At 54.2% G+C, this 14,327-nt stretch overlaps 1 protein-coding gene across 1 annotated transcript in view; it reads right to left on the bottom strand.

The window, feature by feature from the left end:
* The window catches only part of APCDD1L (APC down-regulated 1 like), a 10,684-nt gene extending 2,440 nt beyond the window's left edge, over window positions 1–8,244 (bottom strand). Inside the window, exons 1-2 of the mRNA XM_040459729.1 lie at window positions 7,601–8,244; window positions 4,625–5,176 (exon numbers count right to left, since the gene is read on the bottom strand). Coding sequence (XP_040315663.1) covers window positions 4,625–5,176; window positions 7,601–7,758 — 710 coding nt within the window. The 5' untranslated portion in view covers window positions 7,759–8,244. The remainder of the gene's footprint in view (window positions 1–4,624; window positions 5,177–7,600) is intronic.
* Window positions 8,245–14,327: the final 6,083 nt, after the last annotated feature.

Below are 14,327 nucleotides of genomic sequence, written 5' to 3' on the forward strand. Positions count from 1 at the left end.
AGAGCCCCGGAGGCCCTGTGGCTACTCTGTTCCCAGCTCCCTGCACAGGGCCCGGCTCACAGCAGCCACATACAGCGTGGGTGAATGAGCCAAAACAGAGTGGAGGTGCCTTACGCCCTGGGATTTGGAGGTTTTCGGTCCCACACCCCGCCTGCTTGGTCCTGAGATTCGGCCATTCGAGTTTGTGGCCTTTCTCCTGGCTCACTGTTAACCCCCCTCCCAGCCCCCCCCCCCTCACTTTTAGGAGCTTCCTAAGTGCCAGGGTTGTGCAGGGCCCAGCTCGGGCAACCGCCACGTGTTCTGGCCGAAGCTGCTGGAGCTCCGGGAGCCCACGGCCCAGCCTGGACGTGGTGGAGACGGGCTGGACCGTGCCGTCTGGAGCCTCTTCCCCTTCCCTTCCAGACTGAAAACTTCACCCTCCTCGGAGCCGCACCCTCTCCACCTCGCGGTGGAGAAGAGGCACTCTTTTAGCTTCAAAAACGTCCCCCGGGAAGGTGGGCATCCTTCTCTGCCTCCCTTAGAAAGCACATGTGGCGACAGGGAGGCAGGGCCACGAAAATACTCCTGCCCGTTGCTCGGAGTCTCAGCGAGGAGACCGTGGAACAGAGGCGCCGCCCAAAGATGTTCATTCTCGTGTTATTTATCATAGGGAGGACCTGTGGCCCACAGGGCGTCAGCCACCGCCACGGCCCCTGGTTGCCCCGGGCCGGGAGCTGCTTTCCTCCCTCTTTGGCCTCAAAGTTGTCCCTGCTTTACAGAGTCCCCGAGCTGGGCTTGCAGTAAAACCCGTCAACAGGAAACAGATGCCAAATCCACGTGTGGGGAAGGACTCAGGCTGCATTTTGGAGGAAAGAGGCTCAGTTGAGGCCAAAAAGGAACCAGATATAGACATCTTGGTGTGGGGTTTTTTGTGCATTTGTTTTCGTTTTGTTTTGTTTTGCTTTGGAAGGGAGCTGTTGCCCAGAATTTGATCCAGAGCATCATTCTCCAAGGTAAATGTCCTGGGAGCGACCGCTTGTCAAAGCAAGGCTTGACACTGGGGACTGGCAGACATCCCAGGAGGGAACCTCAGGCTAGGGGCACGGGCAGGACAGGCCAGGGAAAAGAGGGGGCATTTTTGAGAGCCCAGCTGGGAAGTCAGCTCCATTTTTTTTTTTTTTTTTTTGTCTTGCAAACACACACACACAATTTCCACCGATTGCTGCTGGGTGAGTTTTATGCCAAACAAACGGCCTTCGGGAGTTCTCATTTAGAAAGAAAATACTGGATGATTAAGAACAGGGGTTTTTGTGTTTGTTTTTAGTTTTTTGCTTTTTTCATTTTCAGATCTGCCTCATTAGCAGCTTTTATTATTTGTGTCTATGATGGACCTCCACTTGCCTCGATTTCCATAATATGGAAACCTGCATTATTTTTTGGCTTGGGGGATGTTGACGTGAGGGCAGAGGACGGGAAGGCACTTTGAAATGCCAGCGAATGGCTGCAGAAATGTGACGGACAGAAGTGAGCAAGCTGGGTATTTAGCTGCCGGGCCGGTTAATTGGAACCCTGGCTGATAAGGGTCGAATTTAGGCGTTTTAACCCACATTCGGACTGGTGTCACACTGATGGGGATTGACAGGGCAGGATGCATTACATCAAAATAACACCAGGGCTGTTCTCCCCCCCCGCTTCCCCCCACCCCCCCCGCTTCCCCCACTCCCTTCAAATCTTCTGCAGACAGGACACTGGGGATACTGTTTGGTAATTTGGGGCAACTGGTGTTCTGCATAACAAATCGAGAGGTAGTGAGCCTTTCAGGTGGGAGAGGAGAGAGGAGAGAGAACAGGCATTTCCTTCTCTGCTGCGCTTGAAGGGGAAGAAAAATGAAAAACCTTTGTGGCGTCATCCTGCAGAGGTCTGGAGTTGCACGTGTTAATACACAAGGCCCCAGCCAGCAGAATTCACTCTTGTGCGGAAGCCAAACTCTTACTGGTTCAAACCTGTTACATAAAGTTATCTCTCAAACAGCACATAACAGTTTCTAATTAACCCCCAGAGGTGACAGCAGGCTTAGATGATTTTGGTCGAGTGTTGGCTGATTGATTAGGATTCTACATCCAGGCAATGAATTTGGGGATCAAATTGGTTTTAAATTAACTTCTAAAAATGTTCATGTTTACCATCTGGTTTGGGTCATGGGCAAAGCTTGGGCCCCAGAGAGCATAAGGTAACGACTAATTCGTTCCTTGGGGGGTTATCTGCAGCATTTTCTTCTCTGAAATGATCTTTTTTTTTTTTTTTTTCCCAGGGAGGGGGCAGTTGGTGAGCGGATATTTAATTTAATGTCTGTGCATCTGGCACTGCTTGCCTGTGCCCACATTCCTGATCTGCTTCTCAGTCACCGTTCAGGTTGTATTGGCCACGCTGGCTGGTCAGGCAGCAGGACGGCAGGAGTCTGCGGCCCCAGAGTCCTGCCTGGGGAGACCTGAAAATTGTCATCTTCTGTGCCCCGGGGGTCCGTCCTCTCTATTCAGAGCCGTTTGCCCTCCTAATGAGGTAGTGGGCACCAGTAATCACCCCACTGCCAGAGCCTTCTCCTCTCTAAGTAGGATTAACGTCAGACCAGCCTGGAACATTGGCTGCCAAAAAGGGACTAATTTTGAGATCACGAAAAGAACTCGGGCTGATTTTCTGATTATGAGAACTTCTCACGCTTCTCTGCTGTCCGGATCCTGGCTTGGGAGGAGGTGGTGGGAGAGGAGAGGGGGGCAGCTGGGCTCATCCCTGGTGCCCTCCTTTGGGGTACTGGCAAGCAGCTGCTCCCAGAGATGAGAAATTGCCCATCTGGTTTAGTTCCGTGAGTGTTGAGTACACAGTAGGCACTCGATACATGCTGAATGATGCGAGCATTGCCTAAGAGCTCAAAGAACACTTGGTGGCAGAACTCCTGAACTCATCCATCCAATCTATTTGTTCCCAGTTCTGGGGTTTTTTTTAAAATGCTTATTAATTTATTTTGAGAGACAGAGAGTGGGTATGTAGGAGTGGGGAGAGGCAGAGGGAGAGGGGGAGACAGAATCTCAAGCAGGTTCCGAGCTGTCAGCGCAGAACCTGACACGGGGCTCGATCTCATGAAGCGTGAGATCATGGCCTGAGCCAAAATCAGGAGTCGGTCGCTTAATTGACCGAGCCACCCAGGCGTTCTCACTTTTGAAAGATATTCCTTGGGGACCTTGTATTGACATTCTCACCATGGCATCCTACCTTGGCTTCGCTTTCAATAAACCCTAATAAAAGTGAACTTTTCTGTAATTGTGAGTGTAGGCAGCAAACCCCGGTACCCCGGGACCTCTGACTTTGTTGCCGGCCTCCTGGTAACAGTGTTGCAGATCCTGGGAACATCGTTTACACCCAATTAGGGAGAATAAAGAATTCGCGTTCTTAGTATTCCCCGTGTTACAAATTAGTGCTTTACGACTCCGGTAACTATTTTAGTAGAAGCGGTTTCCGTTTAAATTCTTTTGTATTTTATTTTATGCTTCTACAAACACTTTTCGGGGGGGGGGTCCTTAGGCCTCACCAGCCCCACTGGAGAAGTCACGAGCTTCCCCGCGCCTTGCTGGCCAGGCTCTGCGTTCCGTGCCGAGAGTCCATTCTGCAAATGAAACTGAGATTCTTTCTGCCCGTGTGCTCAGCAGGCAAGAAAGGGCGACCGGGATCTGCCCCAAATGGGGGCGGTTTGTTTGTGGCCGCTTCATTTAAAAATGTACGTTAAGCACCTCAAGTGAAATTCACGCCGGAGTTGGGTGGGGGAGGCGGGTCTCACAGGGCAGGTCCCTCGGTACTGCCATCTCCTGCCCAGAGTGGGGGGGTCCACGGGCCATCTGGGAGCAGAACCCCAGGCCCCACCCCGGACCCACAGAACCTGACGCTGCATTCTCAGAAGGTGCCCAGACGATGCCGTCTCAAGTCGGCGTCGTGAGAACAGTCAGCCTCAGAAGGGCTGCTGCCCCTGACTTGAGTATGAACATCTCTGGCTCTAGGCCAACAGGGAGGTCCACGCGGCGCTTTAGAGCGCTGCCCTCCACAGGCTGTGTGGCTGTCCAGCAGAGCCCTGGAGAAGGGCTGACCTCTCCCTGGTGCCTTCACTAGCATTTAGTGGCCCCGACGGTACGCCAGACCCTGGGCCACGTGTGGCGACACCGGAGTGGGACCCCACCCTTGCGGAACGTCTACTTCTAGAGGAGAAGGAGGCAAGTAACAAGTAAACCATGTAGCCAGGGCAAGCTGAGCGCTGGAAAGTGTGCAGAGTGGGGATTGGAGGGCACATCTGATCTGAGAACTGAGAGAGGCCTGCCCAAGCCCACATGGCCAGCAGGGCAGAAGGGGACCCTCTGGGGCCCGCAAGAAGGATGTCAGGAGGGTCCGACACAGACAGGCTGAAAAGCGGTTCTTTTGGAAGAAGCCAGCCCCGTAAAGACCCGAGTAAAGGTGTCTCAGGCAGAGGGAACAGCATGTGCAGATGTCCTGAGGCACGCAGGCCAGAGTGGGGGTGCGGAGAGGGTCCTAGGCAGGGACCGGACCATAGAGGCCCTGCTGGGTTGGGGCTCAGTGCCCGCCCTTCCAGGGCCCCAGACTCACCAGGGCGCTCTGAAGCGGGCGCTGGTAGCCCGTGGGCCGGTAGTGCCTCCTTTCCACAGGGTCAGTGTGGACGTCCCCCAGGTATAGCTCGTCCACCAGCCGGGGCCCGGCCCGGGGCTGCAGCTGCACGCGGCGCTGCGTGCGGACCAGGCTGAGCTCGTGCATGGTGAAGCCCAGCGCCTCCGTGCAGTCCCGCTTGGCCCGGGCGCTCAGCAGCTCGTACAGTGCCCCGGGCAGCCAGGCCCGGGCTGGGGGCAGCCGCTGGGCACAGTCCTGGCCCGCCCAGGTCTGGTTGAGGCTCCTGGTGACGTCGAGCAGCGCACGGCGGCTGTGAAAGACGATGCCCACCTTGTGTAGCTGGTAGTCAGCCTCGGTGGCACCCCGGGTGACCCAGGAGGCCCGGCGCAGGCGGACCTTGCCCTTGATGAGCAAGGAGTGGGCGGGCTCCCGGCAGAAGGGGTCCCTGTAGTAGAATTGGTAGCCTCGGAAGAGACGGTTGGGGTAGAAGGTGTAGGAACGGGTGAGGAACTCGGGTCCCGGGCGCACCTCGCAGCTGTTGGACAGAGACGGGGGTCGGACAGAGCCGTGAGAACCAGCGCGTTAAGCTGAGCGCCTCCCTCTGGGCTGGGCTCCTGCAGCCTCAGTTTCCCTGCGTGGTCTCAGCCCCACCCTTGAGCCCAGCGGCCCGCCACGTCATGCCCTGTGGCCTCCTTCAGCGGACACCCTCCCTTGTGGCACGGGTCCCGGTGGGTCCTGTGGGTCCCTACTGGCCCAAGAAGTGTGCAGGCCTTGCGGCCAGAGGACCCGGGCTCCAATCTCATTTCTGTCCCTCAGTGGCTGTGGGTAATGCCCCTCTCCTTCCTCTGTGACGTGGAGGCATCAGACTCACCGTCAGGGCCTCCGGGAAGCCTGAAGCACGGTGACAGTGCCTGGGGGGTGCTTGGGAAACAGAGGTTCCCTTGCACCATTTGGGGAGCCCTGTGCTGTGAGCTGCAGGAGGCGGTGGCCTGTCCGTCCTTCCCCCGCTGGCTCCCCGGCACCTGGCCCAGAGCCTGGCGCCCCACGGCCCCTCCCTGGGGCCTCACTCAGTGAATCGTGACCGATGGGCACTTACATTCGGTCTCCCCTTCGCTAGGTTGAGTCCCCTGACCGAGTGTAATCCGTGTTGGTTCAGAGTTTGCTGTGGAGGGTTCAGATGGGGCGGATGTTGGATGAGTTCCAGGGGGAACAAAAGAGTAGGCAGGTACCCCCTTCGCATGGCTCACACCATCTATACTCTTATTTTCGCAAGAGTTTTCAGACCCAGGCCGATGGCGCAAAGGAAACATGTTCTTACCCAGCACGCAAACAGTTCCCTTTTCCTTTCTTTCTGTCTTTCTGATTACGTGAAGGAGAAAGTCCCTGTTGGAGCTAACGTGTCTTTAACGCCAACCTCCCTTTTCTCCCAGAGAGAACAGACTCTGAGGCAAGCGACGAATCCAGTGAGGATTTAATTATGTTGTCTTGTTTTCATTGACTTTCTTTTTACAGTTGCCTCCTATTTATGGCAGGTGGCTGTGCTCTCCCTATCCACAGTGAGATTACGCTTCCGTTAAAAATAATTATAGTGCGTGGTAAATGTGTGCAGTTTACTGTATAGCAATTATACCTCAATAAAGCTGTAAAAAGAAATGAATATATTTAGGTAAACAAAAGCAAGCTGGTTTAAAGAAAAATGGTAAGGAGATGCCAGTACAGGAGGTAGTTAAAAACAGAGAGGGGTGACTCATCCACCTGAGGGTGGGCCACAGCCCTGTCCTCACCTGCATCCCAGACGGGGCCAGAGGTGGGAGATTTGCCTAATGGGGTGCAGCAGGCCACAGCGGATAACTCAGTGGTTCCCGGACTCTGGATTGTTCCCGGCACTGCCCCCAGGAAGCAGCAAAGCCCGTCTAGAGGGCACGAAGAGGAACTTTCTAGGAAGAGAGTTCTAGAAGTTTCTAGAAGAACTGTCCTGGAATGCCGTTGTCTCAGGGCAGAAGCAGCCTGCAACCAGTTCTGATGTTCCCCACACCCCAGTTCTATCTCAGGGTGACCCGGGGCCAGTGGCGCCCGGCCCTCACCTGGGTTTTGGAGTCGGGACCGGGGCAGAGCCTGGGAGTGCATCCAAAGTGGCTTTACAGAGCTCATGTCCCCTCCCTCCACCCAGAGTGCTAACAGATGTTTGGCCGTCGGGTTTCTCCCTGACCCCACGAGGTGCATGGGGGACGTGGAGAGCCCAGTCCCTGAGCCCGGAGCAGGACTGGCCCAAAAAGGGATGGCGGGGGAGGCAGGGATGTATTAGGTGGGGAGGAGGCCACTGCCTTCTCCCTCACCCAGGAGGGAGGACCGCAGAGTTCACGCCCCACTGATGAGGGCGGAGCACAAAGCCGGTTGCCCCAGAGCAGCAGACAGGGCCTCTGAAACGTCAGGCGAGACGGTCAAGGTAGAGAATTCAACAGACCCGAGGGACGCCTGGGCCCTCTCTCGCCTGCTGCTTCCTGCCTCAGGACTCTCAGCTGAATCTTACCACCTCTGAGAAGCCTTCCCTGACCACTCTCAAGAGAGCCCTCCCAGATCACTGGCTATCACATCCTTGGTCTCGTCTCCTTCGTTACAGAGCTTAGTGCCGTCTCAAGTTTACGTCACTGATTTCTGTGTTAGCCATGTTCAGGCTTGTTCCCACCGTGGCTCCCCCAGACCTCGAGCGTAGGTGGCACTCGGTGAGGACTGCCTACCAGGCGCTCACATGGATTTCATTCACGCTGGGACGTGATGCCCAGCACGGCCCTGCCTACCAGGTTTGCTCTGTGGAGGGGGGCGGGCAAAGCCATGCGTTTGACAGCTGGTGAGCCTCTTGGACCACTGGACGAGTCGTGCCGCGTGGACGCTGAGGCGCAGGGAGGGTGAGGTCTCCCTGCCAGGGGCCTGCGATCAGGGAAAAATCTCAGGGTCTTACCCAGTGGAGACCCAGGGCCCATCGAGGCGTGGGGGCAGCAGTGCCGTGACGGGTGCTCTGTTGGGCAGGGGCCGTTGGCAGCGAGGCTCCCAGTGTAGATGGCTGTCCCCTCCCGTCCCGGTCGCCTCTGCTGTGTGGGCTGCAAAGCAGACGGACATAGGTTAGTGGTCCTGACTCCCTGCAGAGACTCTGCCCGCCCTGCCTGCCTCCCCAACCCATCCTGGGCCACAGCAGAGAGCCAGGCACAGTCTGGCTTTGGCCTCTCCCCAGGGTGCCCAGCTCCCCCTCAGCCGCACCCAAATCAAGGTGCCTAGAATCGGCCTCTGGACCCATCGTCTCCTGCATCTCAGACGTGACCGCCATGGAGTACTAGCCTCCCGGAGGGGGATTACCCCAGGTCCCAGCGCTGGAAAGTCTCTGAGAGTTGCTGCGCCACACCAGACTCCCAGGAGCCCAGATCGTCCAAAGACTCGCTGGGCGCTGCCCGGTCCACCGAAGAGCCCAGGTTCTCCTTGACCTCTGCCCCACGGAGCAGGCCAGACGGCCACCTGCCTGTCGAGACCACTCGCATAACAGGCCCCCCTCGGTGGGGCCCGTGTGTCGTCCGTCTGGGCGTCATGGGCCCCCCCCCGCCGGCACCTGGCACATAGCGGGCGTCCGCAGGCCTGTGGTGGGTGCCCGGGCTGACGCGAAGAATCGGAGGCCCAGGTAGGACGGCCGTGAGCCGCGGGGGCCTCAGATCCTCCCGAGGGACCCCCACATGTGCTCATCTTATGGAGACAAGCCAGGCTTGGCCACAGGGCTGTTCAAAATCCCTCCTGCTTGCTGTCCTGAGGCGAGCGCCCCGGGGCCTTCAGCTGCCGAAGGGCGGCGGTTTCTCCAGAAACCGTCATCTCCACTCAGAGGGCCGGGCTTGACACAACGCAGATGGCGGGATGTGTGGGAAGCTGGGCGGTGAGCAGCGTCCAACTATTACGGCAATGGGCTGTGTCCGGGGGTGGCCGGCCTCGACCCGCTGGCCAGCTCCCGCGGCAGGGCTTTCCAACGGCACTTCCTCCCACCGAGCCTGGGGGCCACGCGATGGGGGGCCAGCGGGGGACCCGGGCCCTGACGGCCCAGGGGCCCCAGGAAGGCTCGATGGTGGAGCGGAAAAGCAGACGAAAGGTACATCCCGCCCCCTTCTCCTCTGCACACCACACCTTCCTGGCACCCCCCCCCCCAGGGCAGGCCTGGGGAGGCCTGAGGGTCCCACACCAGCCCCTTCGCAGCCGTCCGATGGGGCGCGTGACCCCCAAACTCTCTGTGCCCCCTCAGCGTCTCAGGAAAATGAGGCGGAGCAGATTCCTCACTTCCTGGAGGCTCCGGGGTCTCATTTGGGAGACCCTTGGGATCCCCCGAGATCAGCTGAGAAAGCAGAGGTGACGCCCTGGTGACCACAGTCATGGCAGCCACAGTTTCTGTGAACCGAGTGTCACCCCCCGCGGGTTTTATTCGCTGCCTGACTTTCGTGACGGCCCTCGGAGGCGGGCGTCAGCATCAGCCTCCTCTTATGGGCAGAGAGACAGGCTGGGTGAGCTGGGCTTGGCTTGCACAGGGGCACGTGCTGCCCAAATGTGACAAAATCCAGGTGGTCAGACTGTGGCTGGCTGGTTTCACTATTGGCCGTCTTGCATCACAGGAAAGGAGAAAGGGGCTGTTTTCAAGACTCGGTGGGATGAATTTGCTGGATGGATGGATGGATGGATGGATGGATGAATGGGTGGATGGGTGGATGAAAACGCTGATGCCCCACTGCGTCCTTGCTATATTCCCAGTGTGTCCTATAGCTGATTTATGGGTTTTAACCCACTAAATAGGAGGAATGAAAACAACCACCCTACCAACTGGGGCTGACATGGCCCCACATGGACACATGTGGCTGCTGGAGGGCTCTCAGGCCATACCAAGGGGAGTCTTGAAGAAGAAGCTTGTGGGGAGTTCTGTATTAACTTGGGCACATCTCGTTTCTTGCGGGGCATGGGTGGGCGGGCACTGAAATTGGGCCACGTTGCCAGCGTGACCCTATCAGGAATCCTGAGCCAGGGTGCATGTCCGAGCCAGTACCTCCAACCTCCTCCTGCTCCCACGAGCGGCCTCATCGGGGGACACGGGGGCCCCTGGATTCAGTCCTGCGGTTAATACAAACATCACCAGCGTGAGCAAACCCTGTCTGAGAGTGCTGATTTGGAGACTGCGTGAAGCAGAGGGAACAAAAGAACCGAAGGGGTCGGTGTTACCTGCCTGGCCGGAAAATCGAGCTTATGTCTCAGAGCACAACAGCGGACGGGCCCTGAAGGTTATGTTGGCATTGTCTCCACCAAGCTCTGTTTCTGGAGGAAATGTTTTCTGTTCAAAAGAAAACAAGCCTTTCCGCCCTGTACTCTCTGAAGGTACCGAGAAGAGATGGCCCTTGATGTTAAATTCTGTCCCGAGTCCTCAGAGGGTATATTCCCGCTGAGCGTGTTTTAGTTTGTCCTGTTTTCCTAGGAGAAATTAGGATCTAGGGAAGTAATGAAGTCCCAACTGTGTTCGGAGCAGACCCACGCAAAACACGACACACAATCGGAGACCTTCGTGGCGAACGCACCAGAGTGGCGCATAAAACATCGCCTCTTGGCCGTTTGCAAAGCTTCAATTTAAAGGTCGCAAACATGAAATCAACCAGTCACCGATGAATATATGGAGGGCTTTCTGTTGCAGCTTTTGAGGTAGCTTTTTGGTTTTTTTCTCCCCCCCCCGGGTCGGGCCCCCCCCCCCCGAAAAGTCTTAGCGAAAGGAACAGCTGAACGCAGATGGTGCCGTGGGTCGGTTGCACAACTTTTCGCGGGGACCTGATAGACCGAGTTCAATGCATGGGCCAAATTGATTTTTATCAACCATGGGTTTTTAATTAACAGTGGTGTCCACTTACCGCCATCCATTATTTACTGTTTACCCACTAATTAAAAATTATGCTGCCTTCGCACTCGTAAGAGCAGGGACATTTGAAATTAGATAGCCTCGTTCAAATTACCTGCAGAATGACATCCAGAGCGCCCGATTGCTCAGACCAAGCTACTGGGGTTTAAAATATGATCTGCTCCGAGCTGATGTGCTGTCGTGAGTCAGAATGCCAGAAACAGCCTACAGAGGCCAACACCGTATGGAGCCTGCCGGGGGCCTTAAGGGGGGGGTGGGAGGCTCGCTAAGCCTCTTCTGAACACACGTCTGCAGACCAGCTGCTCTGTCTGCATTAGGGTGGTGAGTCCTTCCAGCAGTCCCAGGGGAAGCAGCCTGTCAGTGTGCTGTACCCACCGGTCACATGTACAGACCCAGTGGTATAATCCGCACGACGACCCGTGACGTAGGTTCTGCCGATGCCCCCGTTTTACAGATGAGGAAACAGGTTCGGAGAGGTAGAGGGACTTGATTGGTGTCACTTACCCCAGGCAGATGCTTCCTTCCCAATTAAAAAAAATAAATAGATTTTGGCGAAATACACCTAACATAAAACTCATCACTTTATTATTTTTTTTAAGTTTATTTATTTTAAGAGAGAGTGAGTGGGGGAGAGGAGCAGACAGAGAGGGAGAGAGAGAATCCCAAGCAGTCTCCCCACTGTCAGCGCCATGCCCAACCACAGGGTTCAGACTCACACACCATGAGATCGTGACCTGAGCCGAAACCAAGAGGCAGACACTTAACTGACTGAGCCACCCAGGCGTCCCTAAAGCTCACCATTTTAGCCATTTCAATTTTTTTTTAATGTTTATTTATCTTTGAAGGAGAGAGAGCGAGCGGGGGAGGGGCAGAGAGAGTGGGAGACGCAGAATCCAAAGCAGGCTCCAGGCCCCGAGCCGTCAGCACAGAGCCCGACGTGAGGCTCGAACTCACAGACCGTGAGATCATGACCCGAGCCGAAGTCGGACGCTCAACCGACTGAGCCACCCAGGCGCCCCCAAAGCTCCTCATTTTAGCCGTTTCAAAGTGTACAAGTAAACTCCAGTGGCATTTAGGTCAGGCACCAAGATGTGCAACCATTGCTGCTCTCTAGTTCCAGAATGTTCTTCTCACCCCAAAAGGAGGCCCTGTACACGTCAGTGAGGACTCTTCATTCCCTCCTCTCAAACCCTGGCAACCATTAATCTGCTTTCTGTCTCCACGGATTTGCCTATTTTGGGTATTTCATAGAAATGCTGTTAACAATCTGCGCCCTTTTCTCATCCGGTCTTCAGAGGACGTGGTTATATCCTCATTGTGCGGATGAAAATGAAGGCTTAGAGAACTTTCACACCCAGCTCCCCCGTCCGTGTTTTCTTTAAAGAGCACGATAAGAGTGGGCCTGAATGAAAAGGGGTGTGTAGCCAGACGAGTATCAGGTCTTCAGAGATCCTTCTTTTGGGGGCAAAAAGCAACAGAAAAGCAGTCTGTCTTCCTGTCCTAATTGGCTTGTTCTGAGGTTCTGGGAGGTGAGTCAGCTGATTCTGGGTGCGGCTATGAACATTTCTTACCCTCATGGTTGTGCGCTGATTTTAGAGGGTGTTAAAAAGCAGCCACGGGGCGCCTGGGTGGCTCAGTCGGTTAAGGGTCCGACTTCAGCTCAGATCGTGATCTCACGGTCCGTGAGTTCGAGCCCCGCGTCGGGCTCTGTGCTGACAGCTCAGAGCCTGGAGCCTGTTTCACATTCTGTGTCTCCCTCTCTCTCTGACCCTCCCCCGTTCATGCTCTCTCACTGTCTCAAAAATACATAAATGTTAAAAAAATAATAATAATAATTAAAAAAAAAAAAGCAGCCACGGTTACCGTAGCAAACCCGTGCTGTGCGGTCCGCATTGCCGAGGACAAGACCGAATTTTAAAAGGGGGTTGGTCTGTGCTTGATTTTACAATATTAAGAAATGCTCAAAGTAAATAACATTTAATAAGTAAATGCATAAATGACTCACAGACAGCCCGAGGGAGGTGCACAAAACGAAGGGGGACAGGCGTGAGGTTAACTCATCACTGCACCTCAGAAATGCAAAAGGACAGTGGCTGTGTGTCCTCGAGCTGCTCTGACAAGGGGCCACAAACGGGGTGACCCACCCAACACAACTTTATTCTGTCAGACCCTCAGACCACAAGTCTGCAGTCAAGGTGTGGGCAGGGCCATGCTCTGTCCGGAGGCTGGAGGGGAGGATCTTTCAGGCATCTTCTGGCCTCAGGTGGCTCCAGCTGTCCCTTGGCTTGTAGATACATCGCTTCAGTTTTCACCTCCATCTACACATGGGCTTCTCTCCTGTCTTTCCAGTGTCAGCCTACAGACGCCACCGTATTTCTCTTTTGGGCGTTCCTAGCAAAGAGGAGGGATGCAACTTTCCCGCCTCAGGGCTGTTGTACATGCTGTTCCTTAGCCGGAGCACTGTTCCATGTGCTTTGTGCTGGGTTCTCCCTCTGCAGTGAGGTCTGAGAGTACATGGCAATCCCCGGCAGGCTGATATCAAACACCCTGTTCTCCTCTTTTCCATTCCCTCTTTGTTTTGTGTGGTACGCGCTGCGCCTGGCAACTATTTACCCGCTTTCTGTTTATTTACTTTTATTTGTTGACTTTTCAATTTGAAATAATTTCAGCCTCACAAAAATGTTGCAAAAGCAGTAGAAAGTGCTAGCATACCCTTCCCCTAGTTCCCCAAATGTTAATATCACGCACATAGTTCTTGATCAAAACCAGGACGTTAATATTGATAACAATGTCAGGAACTAATCCTACAAACCCTACTCACACTTCACTGACTGTCCCATCAGTGTCTCCTTTTTGGTCCAGGATCCGGTTCAGGATCACACATCACATTTATTTTTCACGCCTCTTGTGTCCTTTCATCGGAGACACTTCTTTGGTTTTTGTCTTTCACGACCTTGCTGGTTCTGAAGAGCGCTGGCCAGTATTTCGTAATGTGTTTCTCAATTGAGGGTTGTCTGAAGTTTCTTCATGATTACATTCAGCCTATGTAGTTTTGGTCGGAATGCCATAGAGGTGATGTTGTGCGACTGCCAGTGCAACACCCCAGGAGACACCTGGTGTCACGTCAGTTTGTCCCAATGCCGGTGATGTTCACTTTGATTATTTGTTTAAGGAGCTGACCGCCAGGTTCCTTCACTGTTAAATTACTGCTTTTCTCTTTGTAGTTAATAATTACTGTATGGGCATATACTTAGAGATAATGTCAATATCTTGTTTTTCATTATACTTTAACCTCCACTAATTTCAGCATCCACTGATGACCACTGACGATTCTTGCCTACAACAATTATTCCTGTAGTGTTTTCCAAATGGGTATTCTCTAGTTCATCAAACCTTCTGAGTTTACTGATTGGAATCGTGCTGTATGGAAGCACTGTCTGTTCTCCCCTTTACCTCTTTATTCAATTGTTGTTTGTATTAATATGAACCCGGATATATTGATTTTGTAGGTTACAATCCATTGCTATCATTATTCATGTTGTTGCTGAATTGTCCCTGATTTGGTCATTGGGAGATCCTTCAACTTAGCTCTTGTGTAACTTTCTATATGCCCTGGTCATTTTTGTGAGCACTTCCTCATTTTCTGGCACCGGAAGATCTTCCAGGCTCATTTTGTACTTTCCTTGCCCTTGCCCTGGAATCAACCATTTTTTCAAGGGATCCTGGCTCTTTTTTTTTTTTTTTTTTTTTTTTTTTTTTTTTTTTTTTT

This window comes from Herpailurus yagouaroundi, unplaced genomic scaffold (assembly GCF_014898765.1).
Source record: "Herpailurus yagouaroundi ecotype Mexico unplaced genomic scaffold, PumYag 246, whole genome shotgun sequence".
Lineage (NCBI taxonomy): Eukaryota > Metazoa > Chordata > Mammalia > Carnivora > Felidae > Herpailurus > Herpailurus yagouaroundi.